Source organism: Lepidochelys kempii, chromosome 1 (assembly GCF_965140265.1).
Source record: "Lepidochelys kempii isolate rLepKem1 chromosome 1, rLepKem1.hap2, whole genome shotgun sequence".
Lineage (NCBI taxonomy): Eukaryota > Metazoa > Chordata > Testudines > Cheloniidae > Lepidochelys > Lepidochelys kempii.
In genome coordinates, this window is record NC_133256.1 from 261,932,680 (window position 1) to 261,952,536 (window position 19,857).

Below are 19,857 nucleotides of genomic sequence, written 5' to 3' on the forward strand. Positions count from 1 at the left end.
ATGCTGCTTTTTTTTTTTTTTAAGTAGTTTATGTTTAACACAGTACTGTACTGGTTTTGGTGGGGTTTTTTTGGTTTGTTTGTCTCTGCTGCTGCCTAGTTGCATACTTTCAGTTCCAAGTGAGGTGTCTGGTTGACTGATCAGTTCATAATTCTAGTGTTCATAACTCTGAGGTTCTACTGTACAATAAAGAGAATGTTTTTTCCTCCCAACTGTTTTCCATTCACACTTACATTATTCATTATCACACTTCTTTTCTTTATTCTTTTCTACCTGCTAAACATTAGTCCTCAGATTTGAGTGACCATTATTGCTTAGACAGCACTCTGATAGGCAAAACAAATACATGTTTTGTTTAACCTCTTAAACCTGCATCCCATATTTACACCAGGATCAGTATGTCAAAGGACAACATCTGTATATGATTAACTGCTGCTGCACCACCAGCAGAGGGAGCAAGCATCCACATTTTTATGATACCCATAAAACAGTTGCTTTGAAATTTTTTTTTTTAAACAAAGTGTCTCCCTCATCAGATTATAACTATTTAAAGATAGATCAAATGTCAAGTCCAAATGACTTGTTAGTATCAAGTTATCTACAGGTAGGTTGCAAAATCCCCTAAAATACATTTTACACAAGTATTTTTAATATGTAAATTAATAGATGCACATGAAAATATTTAAAACACTTTAAAAGCATATGCTTTATAAACGAGCACACATCTCCTCCTTCCCCTGGCCACAACAGCTTCAAATGAGTTCAAGGCAAGTAATTTTGCACCACTGGAGATGTTCATCTCATCCTACTTGTATAATGTAGAATATAAATTTCATTATTTATTGTGCTTATAGCTGTTCTGCAATAAAAATTTTAACAAGGAGATGTGTCTTGGAATAAAAATGTGCTTTATTGTTTTAATTTAAATAATGGAATAATTCTAGGTTTGGCTAATCTGTCTAAGGAATTAAGAGAGTTTGAGAAGATAACAGAAGACCTTCCTACCAACTTGTAATGTGTAGATTGTAAGGGTCCTTTACATATGAACTAATAAGAGAAACGAAGTAATTTAAATTTATAATCTCCAGGACCACAATGCAATAGGATTATACAATGAATTCTTCTTGTGTGAACCTTTAATCAGAATGAAGTTTGCAACCACATACAGTAATTTACAAACTAAGGTAAATACATCTCAATAGATACACGAAATTTCAACTACAGTGTATACAGGAAAACGGTAGATCTCTGTTTTCAGATGCCTTTTGTAATGATAAACGTACAACTGAAAAGCAAAGCATGTAAAATCAGAAATATTACCAATTTGTTTTCTTACATATTCCTTAGTTGTCTAAATAATTAACGTGAAAAGTATTTAATTTTTATTAATATAATATGTATTTACTATATTATGCACAAAAAGGAAAGGTACTTCACTATTTTGCTTTTTTACAAGGCTACTGCACTTTGGCAACCAGCCACAGTAGAATGTAAATTATTTTTTCTCCTCTTTTTCTAAAATAAAGATACATCTTCCAATACCTTTTTTTTTGCATTATGAGAACAGGTTTTATTCAAACAGTTTTCTTTGTGTCCAAAAATATATGGTCTAAAAAACTTCCTCAAACCAAAACTTTAAATATAATTTTAAAATTATTCCAGAGGAAAAAAGTTTTGTTTTGTTTTTTAAATAAAAATCCATCATTAGATGGTTATTTTAACTGACATGCAGGTCTTCTACAGATTAACTATTGTAGCAAGAGAACATTAAATAAAAGCTAGCACAAACTCTGAAAAGTTAAAACGAAAACTACATTTGGTTCATTAATTAAATATAATATATCACTGCACACAAGACTTAGAGTATAACTTCCAGCCATACCCACAAGGGAGCACACTGCAGCCATGTAACAGATCTCTTGTAGGTGCTGAGTGTGACAAGAAACAGCCAAAGCAATAAGGAAGTAGCATTCAACAGACCGGTTCATACAGGTTTGGTCACATCCGTGCAAGCCAATCAGCAGTCTTCTTTCACATATCTATTTGCCTTCCCTGACTAAAGGGGTAAGGAGGCCACGTTTCAAAGAATAATTCTAGAAAAAGGCTACACTTATGAAGGAGTTGCCTGAGCAAAATATCTAAAACGATTGGTATTTTCAATGTACATAATTAAATATCCTAACGTGTCCATTTAAGTATTAATGCTTTGCTTAAGACTCTTCAAATGGTGTTTGAGTACTTCCACAATTCTTAATAATCACATGACCGATTCGCAACAAAGTAAGTATTGCCACAGGTGCCCAACCAAGCAAAAGGTAACTTTTATAAATCAGGCATCTCTTATCTCAAAAAAAGGCATTTGTACAGTGGTGCACAAAATTATTCCTGTATATAAATGGAAAATGTGCAAGGGGTTGAATTCTATAAACTTTTTTAAAAGTTTGCATAGATGGCAATAATAATTATGAAACATCAACACACACAAATATTGTATATATCTATTTAAATTCACTTACGACAATTCCCTTAGCCTTCTCTTTCATATTAAGCTTGAAAATCATATATAGTTCTGTGCCAAACAGACAAACACCACCAAGAATATCTCTCCAATAATACCTGCAGATTTTTCTCCCTACTGAAAGGCAAAGGACCAACATTCAAACGGCCAGTGGCTATATGGTAAAACCAAAAATGTGCCAATGTATTTTTAACAATACATGAAGGACCCCTCCTTCAGCCAATTAGAGAGTTTTCCCTTTCCCTCCCTCAAGTCTTTTGCAGCAGAGATCACTGCTGTGAAGCAACAAAGGCAGGCATTAGCATAGCTGCTATGGATTAGCCTATAATCGTCTGCTCATATGAGCAACTCAAGAGCTGCTCAAAAAGTTAGCCAATCAGCAGCCAGCTTTCTGAATCCTGCCTGGTAACAGGAGACAGACAAAGAGAAGGTTATGGAAAGCAGTGAAACAAGTTGGGATCCAAACAACAGTGCACAATGGTTCTTTTCATAAAGATAGTCAATCTAGAATGGTGTTCACTATAAAATTCCCAACATGTGTATTAGCCATAACCACGTAAAAACACTTGCCAAAGAGCAAGAACTATGTGGAGGAAATAAAGATGGTTTTCTCTATGATCATGTAAATCAACGTCGTTCAGAGTTATCTAGATATGCAAATCTAGTTAGCATTTGGCATAGTCAAAAAAATAAGAAGAGCAATTGATCAGGGCACTTTGTTCTAGGTGCAGAGTCCAAGATTCCAAAGTACAGAATGAGAAAACTGCATGGAACCTGCATTTCTAAAAAAATGGTTCTTAAAAACTCAGTTTTCAAGCTGGAATGAACTGCAGTAACAAGTTAAAATAACCTGGCAATAATTTTAAAATTCACAGAAAACAATTATATCCTTATACACAAAAGAAAAAACAACACTGTTTCCATGTGAATCAATCTGCAAAAGAGGACAGATGCTAAGATGTTCTGCACCAGTGATATGTTTGGATACCGCTAACAGGTATTTTCTTAAGTCTACCTTATCTGATTGCAGTTCAAATCGCAAAGTGCCCAATATACAAACCACCACCTATCTGGAGTCTTTCACAATTATATCTACTTTTAAAATGTAACGAACAGGATTGTCATATAATAGACTGGCAGCCACAAATACAATTTATCTCTGCTACATGTTACAGAAGTTTTTGAGTTCTCCCCTTTAAAGCTAAAATTATGAGAGTGTTAGCTGAACGATATCAATTAAACTTGTACATCAATTTTAGGGTGAGAATTTTTACAGCATTTATATCAGTTTGCTCTATTTTCTAATAAGCATATTAACAGATTAAATATGGGACCATTGTAAACTTACTACACTATTTTTAATAGACTTTTTGCTATTTATCATATTGACATTTCAGTGAAATGGTTAAGTAGTAAACAAGTTCATAAACAAAAGCCTTTCCCCTTTTAGCACAGAGAAGCCTTGTAATTTTTCAAACATACCCAAGAGGGAGCCTGGTGCAGCAATGCTCTTAGTTTACATAATCTCCCCATAGGAAAAATAAATCAGCAGTTGCTTCATTGTTATTGTACTGGGAAAGAATTCAAATACCTTATCTGATTGGCTCAAATCAGCAGTTGCCTGACACCCAATCAGATATCAGCTCCTCAAATCCTGCCCAGCAACAAGGGAAGCACATGAGGTTACTACCAAGAATCCAGACAGGGCGTGAAAACAAATAAGGCTGAACTATTGTACATAGGAATGTCATTTTAACCAATATAAACAGATTCCCAAATAAGTGTTAAACCATCTAAGCAGAAGCCCTTTTTCTGGTCCGAATGAAACAACTGAAGCTTCACAACAGAACTTGATGATGACTGTAGCGAACAGGATATTTACAGTCTCAATAAAGATACTGCATTTTACACCTACAGGTCCTTGTAGGCTAAATTGGAGTATGACATATCCTAAGACTACAAACTTTCACTAATGTAGATATTAGTTTTTAAAAATGGTAAAAAAAAAAAAAAAAGAAAAGAAAAAAGCTGAGTTTAAATACTGCAGTGGTTAACCCTTTCTCCCTTAGAATATTTCATAATGCACACATTCTTCCCACTATTCCAACAGACAATTCAAGCTCTGCTCCTCTTGTGAGACTAAAACCAAATTGAGACAATGGAGATAATCATTTTTTAATACATGAGATCTTCTCTCAGGCCACAATTCAGCAAAGCACATGTTTATGTCCATTCCTATGCAGGCCATGTCTACATTACCTCATGTTGGCAAAACTTGTCACTCAGAGGTGTGAAAAAACCACCCCCTGAGCAATGTACATTTCGCCAGCATATGCACTCATGTGCACAGCATCTCCTACCAACATAGTTAATGCTGCTAGTTTAGGTGGTTTTATTATGCTGACAGGAGACCTCTCTCCTGTAGGCACAGAGTGACTACACAAGCTATCTTACAATGGCACAGCAGTATCAACACAGTTGTGCCACAGTAAGCTTGCTAGTGTAGACATGGCCTCGGTGCGGCACTTAAGCATGCACTTAAAAGTATGTGCTTAAGTGGTTTGCTGAAGCTGGGCCTTCGCAAACAGAACCTGAGTTCAAAATAATTTTCACCTTTTCAATACCATTTCTATTTGAGGAACAGTTCCTCCACCCCCACCGAAGTAACAGCTCAGATTTTTCCTAATTTTGTGTGTCTTGCGTCTCCTAGATAAGCTAAGTGGCTTAATGAACCTGTAACTATGACATTAATTTTAGAACTCTTCCTACATTACAGGGCAGCTGCTCTGTATAGGTGCATTTACTCAAATTAAATCTTTTGGCTTTACCCAAGCAATTCCACAGAGTTGAACCTAACTTTGTCCACTACTATTTGTCTTGACAGATGCTATAAGAAGTAGAAACAACATTCATTCCCAAAATATATATTTGTTTTTAAAGAGGAGGAGAGTGGTGGGTGCAGAGCATCTCTCCCAATAACTTGGTATTTTCATTAAAAATGCACATTCTAGTAAGCACCACAAAAACAATTCAGGAGCTTAAAAGCAATCAGTTTGTTAACTTGTTAAATCAGATCCTCTCTCTCTCTGTCTCTCACACACACGCTCCTTTGTAATAAAATATAGACAAGAGCCTCAACTTGTTCTTAGAATTACATTACAATGCTTATTTGGATTATAAAAAGTAGCAGTATTTCTTGAAGGGAATTTAGCCATATCAACAAGAGTCGCTAGTCTATTTTTTTTTTTTCTTCCTAGGACTATTATAGGGTTTAATCTTTACAGAGAATGCAAAACCTCAGCTTTCCATGAATTGCAACACCTCAAAGCCTTACGTATAAATATTGCTACTACCACACATTTGTAAAACAGCAGAAGTGAATGTTCTAACACGGTGACATTTACAGCCATCCAAATACGTTTGTTTATAAATACAATTTGAGTTAACACAGTTTTAAGATGAGTTAGTACATTTTAAACACATCTGTGGTGTTGTATATGTCTTATTTGCACTTTTGACATAAACACAGGATTCATTACTACCACCCCCCATTTGGTAACATAATTAAACAATATCAAGCGGAGTTAATTATGCAAAGGAAGTTGTTACATAATGTCACATCCCTTGTAAAACTGAAGACTATAGCTACTTCTGAAATCCCCAAGTGACATGAAATTATACAACATGTACCAAAAAATACCGATTGCACACTTGAACTAATCATTCTTATGCAAAGGGTAAAAAAAGATTACAGCTTCTACACGAAGAAAAAAACTTGAAAATTGTTTTTAAAAAAAATCAATTCCGCTTTTGTTTTGAAGTTTTTCTACACATTACAAGAATATCACCTAAACCACACCTATATTACGGAAGAAATGTACAGTGAATACTTACACAAAACACATGACGACTAAAGCTACAAGAGAACATTAACAGACATATAATTCACTATTCCAAGTTAGGCCTCTTCACCGTAAGTATAAAAGGTTCTGTTAGAGCCAACTCAGTATGCACTTTAATGAAGAAAGTAAGGCATTTACACTTACATTTAGAATAGCTTTCTTCTAAATTAGTCCAGGTACTACGTGCATCTAACTGCAGTGATGCAATTCTGACCTCTTAGCCTTTGCAACTGTGGCATCAGACAGCTCATCTCAGAAGAATCTGATGTCATTAACAGCAGCCCTCTGAGGTCACTTGTCAGACATAATGAAAGAAGAGAGTGAAGAGGAAATGGCAAAAAACTGTAAAATAAGCAGTAGCATTAAGAAATTGTGTTAAACTTACTATGTGTCATACAAACATTAATATTTTTAACTCTTTTCTTTTGGTAACCAAAAATGGCTATTTGAAAATCTACGTAAAAGAGCATTTCAATTTCTCAAAAATGTGAACCTTAACATGCTGTTAATATACTAGGCTTGTTTTTCTCTAGGGAAGATTTGCTTTCTGCAGAGAGATGATGTACACCTGCTGGGGCTTGTTTGGTTTGTTTGCTTTCTTACTTACTACACCTAGTCACCTATGCACTGCCACTACTAAACACACCAAATCCATCAAATATAATTCAAGGAGGCAAGACTTCTTGTACCTTCAAAACTTGTTGACGTTTTATTTCCTGTAATTAAAATTTGGTTAGAATACTGATTACTTTTTTTTTCGGGGGGGAGGGGGGCATTTGTTTACTTTTACATTAAATAATGATAAAATCTTTTGTAAATGTAAAAAACATACCCAAAAAAGAGCCCCCTGCAGCCATGTTGCCACCTTATCAGCTCTCCCAGCAACAGAAACTATACTTGACTAGTCTGATGTCACAGGACTGAGCGGAGATTTGCATAGCCCCTCTGGTTGGCTGCTGAAGATTAGTTTGCATACACCTATCAGTAGCTGGAGACTGAACAACCAGAAGGAGGCATATAAAAATCTGCCTGGCAACAAGCTAAAAATAGAATCAGTACATTGGGCTGAGACCTCGAATGGGTGTGAAAATGGGAGCCGACTTCAAGCCAATCCATGATGCCTCCCTCAATTTGTAAAATTTACATATATGTAAGTACAATATATATGTCCTTCCAAAAAATATTTACACCTGAAACTGCATAGCTATGTAGCAGAGACAGATAAGCAACTTCTCTGCAAATACAAGAAATGGAAGCGTCACACAGTCTTCAAATACTGCACTGAAGGCAAAGGTGTTAAATATTGTATAATACATTTTTCTAAAGTTTGTGCTTTTTTAAGAAAGGAAAAATTAGTTTTAAAAAGCCAAGCTAGGATAGTCATTTTCATTAAGCATTTTATTAAAGCCCCCCATTACACTCAAGCAAACAAAAAAAAATTAGTGACATTTTCATAGTTATAATCTGTCATATACATTTTTATACTTCCTTTCTCATTATTTTCCATAATTAACGGGTGTGAGTATGCAAATGGGTGTGAACACAAACTGTTATGCTAGACCTATTATCTCTGCCAGTTTAATTTGGTGATGTTACAACCAAACATTTGACAATACTATCCACTAAAATGGAAGTGATTGTGACCATCATTCATATTGGACTGTGGCATCCCTCAAATTGAGATTTTACTCCTGCCTTGTAAATCATCTTTCTGCTGAGGAGACCATTAGCCCACAAGATACACAATGAGGAGCAATAGCAGAGATTCCAGACTACAGGACTCTTCTCATAAGGAATTTAGCATGGTGAGCAGCCTGTACATAGAAAAGAAAGCTTCCATTTACACACAAAGTCTCTTGGTAATAAAATAGAATCCAGCATGGGGTGGGGTGGGGTGGGGGGTAAGCATACAGCAATTTTTAAAGTTTTCGCAAATATATTTCTGAAATTACTCTAAGTAGGGCAAAGATCAGTATCCACGAAGTTTTACTAGAGACCTCCTCTCATCCCCCGAGATAATCAACTTCAGCAGTCCAATTTTCACCAACTTCACCGCCAAATTATTGCATATATGTACACACATGTGCACACACTCACACAAACATTGTCCTCTAGGTTGTACAAATTAAGTCAGGATTTTTATTTTATTTATTTATTTTATTTTATTTTTGTAACCAGAGATGGCTGCTAGCATGCAGAACATAGACAGAGCAGTTAATAGTTTGGGATCCTTCAACAGAGCAGAATCATGAATACACGACATAAATGAAGTATTCAGTTCCACCAAAAAGGAAGACAAAAGAAATGTGAACATTAGGAAACTTTTAAAGAATAAATGTTGGAAGGAAGAAGCGTCACTTTTTCATGAAACAGGTTTCTATAAGTAGTAGTTTTATCAACCATATCTATAGTCATAAAAATTTACTAGGTCACTTTCTGTTGAAAAATGGTACTCAATTATTTTGTATTTTTATTGGTTGGTGTGGTCCTTTACCCATAAAGCAGCTGTTTGACTAATATTTACAGACTAAATATTTTCAGTAAGTATCAACTGCTGTCAGGTATAGCTAACCAATGTTGTTTTCTTTTTACTACTAATGGCAAAGGGAAGAGAAACACCCAATGCCAGCTCTTCAATTTATTAGTATGAACAATGGCCCTGGATAATGACAGATACCGCATGTTTCTATAATGCTGAACAATCACTTTCTAACAAACATCGATGACAGTAAGAAATCAACAATCTCAAGCACAGAGTTGAGTAAGATGTATTTCAACTAGTAATGTATGATAGTAGATTTAATTCTCTAAGGTCAACAGTCAGCCAGTTATTATTTTATCTTTGCTGCCAGGAAATTGTGTGTCATTCAAGTCAACTCAAAAATATAAAACTATGCACTCAAAGAAAAAGATTCAAGAAATTTTTCAAAGAGCATTTCCACACTGCATTTCAATTTGTCAACTTCAATCATAAGCTTTTACAGCCCAGCCACTTCTTCAGCCTAACTGTGCCACAAAGCAAATTCTACAGTCAGAACAAGTAAAAAGACTGTCAAAGCTTAACAAATGAATCATTACTCAGGCTGACTGAGGAGGAGCTCACAATGGGAAACAGGAAGTGAGTAAATATATCACACCAAAAAATATGGCTCTTTTATGTTGCTTCGGCATTGAAAAGGAGCTATAAACTTAACCAGCTTTCTGAGGGGTTTGACAACACAGTGCTCTCTCTACTCCGCTGTGCTCTGGCAATTCCCCTTTGCCAGAATGCTTCCTTGAGATCAAAAATAGGGTACTGATCGGCAGTACTGTGTACCAGCATCTTTTATGCTGTCTTCTTGTTCCCTAACCTTTCATTTAAAAAAAGTCTTTAGCTCATAGGTTACCAAGATTGCTTCAAACCAACTGTAACTGATCCAGTGACATGCCTACGATTGCAAAACCTGAAACAATAACTAAGAAGTGTGACATGCCTTGTCTATTTCAATGGGTGCTAACTAAAAATGACCAATGATAATACTTCATTGTTACCAAATTTCATTGCTTGCCAGAGTATGTAAGAAAGGAGAGAGAAGAACATATGAAGATTTGTATAATCCACAGTGATAGTTCTTTTGGCACCTTAAGCAAGTAGTTTTGGGAGACTACCACCAATCCCTCTCTCTCCTCCAAACCAAGAAGGAGTCAACCCAAAGAAGCCTGGTAGAGCCCAACAGAGTATCTGATGCTCATCCCCATCAGGGTGCTGCCAAACTCAAGTAGTCCACGAGCCATACACGCCTCAGCAAGGAAAAGCCAAGCTTGAGGTTCCCAGCAGAACTGATGGCGTACAAGTATTATTTTCTAGCTCATTTTTATAAATGCTAATGTTTTGTTTGCATTTTGACCATTGCTGTGCATTGAGCAAACACTTTCAGGAGGCTTTCAGTTCTGAGTAGAAAACTTCCATGCCTATTATTTGTACATGAAGATTTTTTTTTATTTTTTAAAAGTTTAATCACAATAATTATTCAGTTTTTGAGTATGAGAATGACAAAATTACAACCACCCCATTATAAAGAAAATGGTGGCCTTTCTTTGTACAGCCCTACTGCCAAAACTTCATGAGGTTGAAAGCTAAAATGCTGCAAGGGAGCAGCTCTCACTGAGGAGCAGTACCCTGTCTCGTCTACAAGCAAACTGGTTTTAATTTGACAGTTATACACATATGAAATCAAATATCAAGCATTTTCCTATTATTTACATTTTTCATGTAATGAAATGACTACTAGTAATATGGATACGCCTCACATGACATCCAATACTTACATTTCTGCATTTTCTGGACAATTTAAATTATTATTTTTATTCATTTAAAATAAATATTTGACATCACAGCAGGAAAAACTGAAAAAATAGGTACTATCAAAGTCTTCAGGGTCAATGGTTTCTCCTCACCTAGACTGAGAGATCCAAGTTCTGTCTCCAGAGCCATGAGTAAGCTGAAGACCCACTGTAAGGGATGTGGGGACCGCCCTGAGCAGAATTATGGTGTAGGTGCCACATATGATCTACACGAGTCCATCTGAATGAACAGATGAAGCTTTCCAGAGGCCAACAGACTCACATAAAAACAAGGCAGAGGCATATTTGATCTCTTCAACTGGAAACTCTTAAAAACTAAACACATCTCATTGATCAAACATTAGAAGAGAAGAACTGCATAGTGCTGGTTCCAGCTGTGAAATGGTAACACAGTTCTTGTTGCTTGAAAGCACTGAGAGGAGTTGCTGTCAAGAAGCAGATCGCTGATTATCAAATTTAGTAACCTGATTTTGTCTGTTGACTATATCAATCAGATTCTTCAGCGATAGGTGGAAGACCCCAATATGAACAATACTTTCACATGACAGGGCAGGGGGTAGGCAGGTAAATGCTGCCCAAGTCCCATGAGCAATCAACTTACAACAAAAAATCCTCATTTCCTTTGTATCTTTTTGTTCCAATTCACATAGTTGCATATGTTACTCACACTTAAAATTACTGAATCCTATTAAAATTAGTATTTACTACCACAAAAGGTAAATAGTTACTTTATACCACCTTCTTTTAGAGAGATCTTAGTGAAGGGATTCCTGCAATACTGCACCTACATTTTTATCCTCTATAAAGTAGGAAGATTTTTTTGGTTTATATGGATACACATCTATTAAGCTTTTATTAAAATTAATGTATTTAAATTAATGCAAATATATTTGTGTTTTAATTAAAAATAGCTCATTTAAATTTGGGGTTAAGTTTTACTCCATAACACCCACAAACTCTCCCTCTCAAAGCCAGAGACATCCTGATTTTAATTCGAACATAATAACCTTTCTTAAATAAGATTCTCAAAATTTATCTGGACTGCTAATAATAAAACCAGCTTGAGTTCTATTTTAAATACACAAGGAAAAGTGTTGAGGGAGAAGAATGATTTACTATAGCCCATAGCTGTGCTGGATGATTCCACCTGACATCCAACTACCCCAAACAAAACATGGAGTTTCTGTCAAAATATCCATCACAGAAAGTCAGTATTGCAGCCATTAAAAGGGCAGAGACTACTGAAAAAATCAATGTCTAGTTTGCCAGAGTATCCTAAAGGGAACATAGGTATTGAAGCCTGAAATACCTTAGCCTAGGGCTAATTAAGTCTTGTACAGACATGATTCTCAGAATTCATGTGTCTGTTTGCTCTTGATCAAATATAGTCCATCATAATGAGGACTAACAGTATGTAGTAACCCCTTTAGGAGTTATACTATCTAGAAACAAAACACCTTTACAACTTTAATACAGGCTTACAACTACAGTATATTTTTAAAACTGTTTTTTCAATCCTTATTGCTACATAAACAGATGATTTTATTGACTCTGTTCAGTCCTGAGAAGAAACAAGAGAAGCAGTTATAATTAAATGAAAGAAACCACAAGTGTATTAGCAAAAGGGACTTGGGCCACAAAAAACAAATAGCTTGTATGGTGTATACTCAAGAGCGCAGCATTTCCCTTCAACTGTGGCCCATTTGGAAAGGCTTAAATGCAGTCATGGAGCAATAATTTGCTGTCTTTATTTATTTACACATCTAAGATATATGTCCATGCTAAAAAATTCCTATATACCATGTCAACATTTAATTCCTTGATTCAGAGATTAAATCTACTTCTGAAAATAAATATAATATGTGAGTTAAAGCCCCAAGATGTGAAAACGTAGGTGACAATGAAGAACCAAATTCAAGCCTGGCATATGGAGGAGGCCAGACTAATCCTGTCTGAAGTCCACTAAAAAGGCTTGACAATAACGATGATAACACACAAATTTTCTGAAAAAAAAAATGCCCCACAGAAACTGGTAACTAATTTCACATTTGATCACACCGGGGACATCTCTCTCAAACAGCAGGACTGGAGGTCAAAGATCCTTTGGGTGCAGTACTCCAAACCTCTATATTACTGTAGTAGCATAAATTAGATTACCTTCACTTTTTCCTGGTGACCAGAGCCACAATTTTAGCCATAAAGCAAGAACTTATACAGACTTTGAACAGCTCTACTAAAATTTTGTCAGGTTTCTTTAAATTAAATCATGTGAAGACCAAAGTCTCAGCATCATCCCTTTTGATCTCACCAATTCCATCTGCTCTTTGATATCACTGACACACAGAACCTGGTACATAGGGCACCAAATTCTATATCAGATATAACTAGGCATTCGCACAGCAAATTAGAAGGTGGCACTGATGGGAGCTCTGAAGGCAAAGAAACATTTTGGTTTATACAAAATGCCAGTGAAATTTTTTTACCCAGGTCAATCTTAGATTCAAATCTTTTTTTCTGACCATTTGTATCTGAAGAGACAGCTTTCTTTGAGCGTAAAGAGTAAAAGTGTTAAGCCTGGAAGATTAAAAACATTCATGGTTGCGGGAGAGGAAGGGGATCATCTCTTTGGAATTCTATGCACTTTCTCTGTGTAACTGTGTCCTTCCTGCAGTTACATTTTCTTTATCTACCGTAGCTACTTATCTGCCCCCCCCCGACCTCCTCATTACTGTAATTATCTGAGCACCTCACAACCTTGAATGCATTTATCCCTGCCACACCCCTGTGAAGTAGGTAAGTACTATCAGCCCTATCTTAGAGATCGAGAACTGAGGCACAGAGAGACTAAGATCACACAGGAAGTCTTGGACAAAGCAGGGAACTGAACCTGCATCTTTCAAGGACCATCCTTCCTCTTATTTAATTAATGCCTCATTTTAACAGCAAATGCCTGCAAGGTTAGACTTCCTCCAATATGATTCACACAGTTCTAGAATGTTCTACAGGCAGTCCCTGGTATACATTGGGGTTGTGCTCTTGAAAAGGGCAAAGGATAACGAAATGATGGATACTGGGAAAGGATACCTTCCACCCCCACTCTGCCTCCTCCTGCCCCCCCTTTCTTCCCACCCAGTTCCGCCCCCTCCTCTGAGTATACTTCATCCCTGTTCCTTCCTCCCCCTTCCCCCCCTCCCCCCGAGCCTCCTGCACGCCACGGAACAGTTGATCGTGGTGAGCAGGAGGCGCTGGGGGTGGTGTGAGGAAGGGCACTGGTAGCCAACGACAGATATGCGGAAAGACACAGATCGGAACATGTTTCCCTATTGATGAGCAACGGATAAGCAAAACAACAGATAAGAGGGAGACATATCCTGGGGACCCCCTGTATAACTAATCTGTATTACATTAGGTGACTTTCAAGTAAAGGAAACTAGCCATAATCTACAGCAAGAAACAAATTAAAGAATGAAATGCATGTCTATTTGCTACTGCCTATAATTAAAGGTAAGAGCCTACTGTCAATTGCCGACTATTTTGGTTCATTTTTCCAATTATAATGAAACAAAAGCATTTCATACAGTTACTTAAAAATATACAGAAAGTATAGTCAATCTGAAGAGTTGCCTTTTTCAACAGTCATCATATGAAGTTTGTGGATTTGTTCACACTTGCAAGGTCACAGCTGCATATGATATAAGCAAAAGGCTCGCAGCAAAAAAAAAAAAAAAAAAAGTCTGCCCAGAGTGGTTGATCTTGGAGAATTAGGATGATCTTTCACATACACTGTGTTAACTCACAGAGATGGTGTCCAAACACTCAGTCTACCAGCATTATCTTGATTTTGAAAGACAGTGCTAATATCCCTTCCTGTTTTAAAGAAACCAAGGTTTTGTTCTAGTTTTACAAAAACAGCTTGGTGACCGGATACTTTCTCCCTGTCCACCCAAAGTTGTAAGGCACAAATGTGTTAGCCTCACAATGCCCAATGGTTCTCATAGTGCTGCCCATTACATATATAAAAAGACACACCTCCCCCTCCAAAAATTTTTTTTTAACATCTCATGATTTTCAAAGGTTCGGGTTGGCCATACCACATGAAAACAACAACACAGCACATGGGCTCAGCTCAGAAACATCTAGGCCAGACAGCAGGAGCAGTGGGTGACTGTAGAAGCTAGTACAGTAGCCACACTACCACCAGGAGTGAGTGGGAGGAGAGAGGGATGACAGAAAGCTAGAAGGGGGGGTGGAGGGACTAATTGGCCTGTTTCTCACCCTTGCACACCCACGTATTCCTGAGCTGCCTTCCAAAGTGACAAGTGTCCTAGCTTTGCATTCTAAAAATGGACATCGTATTCACAGAAAATTAAAGACGACTGAATTATACTGCATTTATTAATCAAGACAACAACAAAAGGTTAAATACACAAACAGTGAAGAATCCACGCTGTTCTAACTCCATGAAATAGGAGAATTCATCTTTGAGACCCAGCTGGACTTATCTCCCCCCCGCAGCAACTCCAGACCCAGAACTATGCAGGGGAGAGGCCCCGTTCAGGCACACCAGGGCCCATGCAGCCCAATCCCTCCTGCCTGCCACATGAGTTCAGGGAAGAAAAACTGCTGGGAAGGGACAGCCAGAACTCAGCCAGCAGAGATAAGCAACTACAGAAGGGACCTTCAGACAGTGATGACATCAATACGTGATTTTTCCATGAGCCAGGGACCCCTTGATGCCAACTGGCAGAGGGAACAGGGTTTTATGGGAATCTCTTGGGCTTATATGTGAGGTTTCTAGAGAGAGCCAGTAGCCCACTTGTCACCCTAATCATTGCAAAATGTATGTAAAGATAACATGTTAGAAGTTATGTAACTACATTGAAAATTATGTTCTTAAGGTCTTGGTAATACAGGTGACCAGGGGATGACATGACTCCGACAGGTTCCTTTCAGGTAGGAGGTAACAGACGCTTATCTCTCTGTCTGGTCATATGTGTATTGTCCGCTTCACAATGGAGGTCCTTTTGCATACCGAACCTGATGCTAATCAAGAGATTGTTTTTTCCTATGGCTTTCCTCGCTTGTTGATTTCACCAACAGCAGCGGGTGTCCTGTTTATGAATAAGAACAAATAATTGTTCTGATATATCTAGGAGTTCCAAGAGACACCCTGGATCCTTCACCACGGAGACAAGCTGACAGCATTTGTTTGTCATATGAAAAGAGGGTAACAGTCTGCCTGGCTGTAAAGCACTGGTGTGCAACACTATTGGACATGAGAGTATCTTGTTAATTAAGTTTAGACTCTAAAATGAGTGTTATGATTTTATTTTATATGTAACCATTTGTTTCATAATTCCATTGCTATTACTTTGAATCTCTATGCTTTGTTAAATAAACCTATTCTTGATTTCACTATAAACATTTCTAAGTGACATGTGAAGCGGAGCAGTGATCAGAGGTGGAACTGGTAAGCTGGGATGTACAGTTTCTTTGGAATCAGTGGATTTGTGAATAGCGTGTGTCCAGTGAACGAGGGGCTGGACACTCCAGAGAGACGCTCAGAGCGGTTGCAGTTTGCCTTTCACTAACCTGGAGAGACAGCGAGGCCTAAGCAGAACTAAAGGGGAGTAGTTGTGTTGCAGGTGGCCGGTGGAGTTGGGGAGCTGAGACCCAGCAGACACAAACAAGGTTTCCTCATCCTAAGGGCAGGTGCTTTATGAGGTGCCTCAATTCTGGGTACCCACAGGAAAGCGTCACATCCTCCAGTTTTTACTCTGGACAATTTTTCCTGTATGTCTTTTGACTGTTTCCTCCAACTCCCTACCCTCAGTCTCTTCACTTAAGTCTCACTTCAACTACCCTCCATGCTACCCTTTCCTCTATCTTCTTAATTCCCACCCTTCAATGTCCCCTTCCTCTTCTTACTCTACTTCCTTCTCAACAAAACCCCCACCCAATTTTTTTTTAAAAAAAGAAACCAGCAAAAAATTATGAGACTAACATGACATTTGCAGGCTATCACATTGTTCACTCTTCTTGAATGTTATATTCCCTCCCTCAGAGGTCTGTTTTTACTATTTAAGGTTGTAAACTCTTCACTGCAGGGACATTCTCCTTGTTTGAAAAAATGCCTAGCATAACGGGATCCTGATCTCAGCTGGGGTCCCTAGATGCTACCTTAATAAATAAATAAATAAATAAATAATAATGGCTTCATGCTCTTCTACAGGAAAACAGAAGCTGCTGAAGAAAAATTAATAAACAACGTTTAGTTTTGACTACCTCTGTTTCACATTTTTGTTTCTGCTGTAAAATTGTCAAGCAGGACATCTGATATAAGAAAACAATGCAACCTTCTGGAGAAAGATGTCAAGAATATATAGTCAGTTTATTCAACAACAAGACTTAACACTTTTACATTTCCCAAGCAGTGAAACCTGTTGCAAGATACATAGCAACTGCCAAAGGACATGCAAAAGTCACTGAACACCCAACGTTCAAACATATGGATACACTGATTCATTTATTGTGCAACACACATTTGTTGACTATGAGCTGTCACCCTTCACCCTGAAGGTGATCATATTTCAGTGGTGCTGTATGCATATCAAGTAATACAGAACTGATGTCTTTTGTGTCCGTTACATTTTCTAAAAGTGAAGCTGCTGAATATTCAGACTTGTTTAATTTCCATAGTGGAACAATATCTTCTAGGGGATGGGGACAGCACTGCCTGTTCCCGAGGAATAAGACAGTGGTTGTGGAAAGTCTGAAGTAAAACTGACAGTAAGTAAAGTGCCATGACACTGGCAGCACAAGTATGAGCAGTGGCTCGAAAACAAGGTGACGAAGTGAGTACAGCTGCTATTGCCCACTGCCATTGCAGGACAACGCAAAATGAGTATTAAAGTAGCTATGGGGAAGAAGTCCGGAACTTTTTTTTTTTTTAATATATAAAGTTAATTAAAATAAACTCCCAGGAAATATTTCCAGTTCCACTGTAGTTTACGAAGCACTTTGGGACCCCTCAGGACGATACATGAGCATAACATGGTATTAGCTCTGAGAGAGGTTTAAAAATAACCATTAAAGAGGGACTTAGATCTAAAAAGCACAAAAAAAAAGTGCTCTCAGAGAGGGAACAACGATATAAGGTGAGTGAGAAAGCAGTTTTCAAGATAACTGATTTTTCTGCTAGACTTCTCTTGCCAACAAGCTAATCCACTGTTTAATTTGTTCATTGTTCTTTTTATAAAGAAACAGGGAAAACATGTATGTCTGAAATTGCAAAAGAAAACTGAGGAGGTTTCTCTCTCTAAAGATGAACTAGCTTCCCATCTTTTAGACTCAAAAATGGCTATAGTTGGACTTCAAACTAGATTTAATTATCTGCATTTCTAAGTGGTTGTGAACAAGATTCTCCTCTATGAAGTCTGGATAAGACATCTGTTTGCAGGAGGGGAGCAGAGTGGAATCAACAGACAAATTAACTTCAGTTCTTTAAAAAAAAAAGAGTGCTGCTCAATGAATACACACAAAGAGAGAGAGAGAGAGCGCGTGCAAATTTGAAGTTCCAAAACCTAGGTCAACACTTGCGAGCCATAATAACGTGGTCTTCCATGAGGATTTTAGATCCAAATTTGCCTCTCCCATGCAAACCCGAAGTTTCACTATTTTATTTTAAATTATAGACATGAAATGCCAAATCATAAAGTGAGGCTACAGACAATATGACATCAACCATACCAAATCATTTAAAGTAAACTGATCTAACAAAGCTTTACAGCATCTTTCATCTTCAAAGCAATCCACAAACATTAGCAAATTGAGCCTCAAAACTCTTTTTTAAGTGAATTATAACATTTTAGAGATGGGGCGCATGCACGCACACATGCAGAGTTAAGGTCACACATTCAAAAGCTGTCTCTTTGGGGGTTCAGTAAGAAGCCTATAGGGCCAGATTTTCAGAAGTACTAAGCTTCAACTGGAGCCCTGGGTGTGCCTCATTTCTAAAATATCAGGTCCTTAGATAGTTAAATAACCAATAACCAGGTGACCAATAACTAAAGCATCCAAAATGAGAGATTGCTTTGAAAGTTAATCTGTAAATTACTTGGCCAAAGCCAAAGGGGGACTATGTCAGAGCCAGGATTAGAATTCAAGCATTTGACTCCCAGTTCTCTGTTCAAACCAAGAAATCATACCTTTCCCTTTTTGTTAATGTCTCACATTTGGACAATGGGAAGTTGAAATGTACCATATGTACAGATATAGTATTTAACAAAAGAGAGGCACCCACACTACCCTAATTTAGTTATGAAGCTACAAAGTCACTTTCTCCCGCAAATTAAAGACATTTTGAAAGCCTATGTTATTAACTACAGATTTTAGATGCACAGTAGACAGAATGTTTTACTATGTCACGGACAGACTGGCAGTAATGAAAAACAAAAGCATATTTTGGCACCCATATGCTTTTTTTCCTCAGCACTACATTTCCACAATTAATAGTTTAGACAATAATGATTTTAAATAAATGAGTTTTCATTATTAGTTTCCTCTGATGTTATGCTACTAGGCTTAATACGTTCCTCCCACCATTGGGTATTTGGCTTTCAGAAGTCTCAAAGCTTGAGCAGCCTGCTAGAAATTTAAACTATCAAAACCTGTGATGTGTATTTTTAAATTGGGGTTAATCAAGTGGGGTGAATTCAGAAGAAAGAAAGCTGGGGGGAGAAGGATATGACAATCAGACCTTAAGTAGTCGTCTCTGAAATATCGCACAAATTTAAATTAGACATAGTTTTAAACAACCTAAAAAAACCAAAACACAACTCTTGATTATTATGCCCCTATCTATCATCAGACAGGTATTTTGAAGACTCAACACTGCCTGAATTGAAACTTATTCAAATTTGGTTGGGGGGTGGGGTGGAGAAGAGGAGATGGCAGAGAGAGAGAGAGAGACACAGAGCGCACACGCACGCAAGAGAGCGTGCGCCTTTCCCTGTTAGCTGCACTGCTGCTAACGCTAGCTATAATCATCTGTGGCCAAGAGACAGCACACACAGTTGCTAAGCAACTCTTCTT

At 37.4% G+C, this 19,857-nt stretch overlaps 1 protein-coding gene across 10 annotated transcripts in view; it reads right to left on the reverse strand.

Moving 5' to 3' along the window:
• Window positions 1-19,857, reverse strand: part of ATF7IP (activating transcription factor 7 interacting protein) — a 168,165-nt gene that overhangs the window by 109,014 nt on the left and 39,294 nt on the right. For 6 of the 10 annotated variants that reach the window (XM_073327313.1, XM_073327311.1, XM_073327315.1 and 3 more), the window contains exon 2: window positions 6,565-6,714. The exons of the other annotated variants lie outside the window; for them this stretch is intronic. In XM_073327313.1, coding sequence (XP_073183414.1) covers window positions 6,565-6,566 — 2 coding nt within the window. In that variant the 5' untranslated portion in view covers window positions 6,567-6,714. The remainder of the gene's footprint in view (window positions 1-6,564; window positions 6,715-19,857) is intronic. 10 annotated transcript variants of the gene reach the window in all.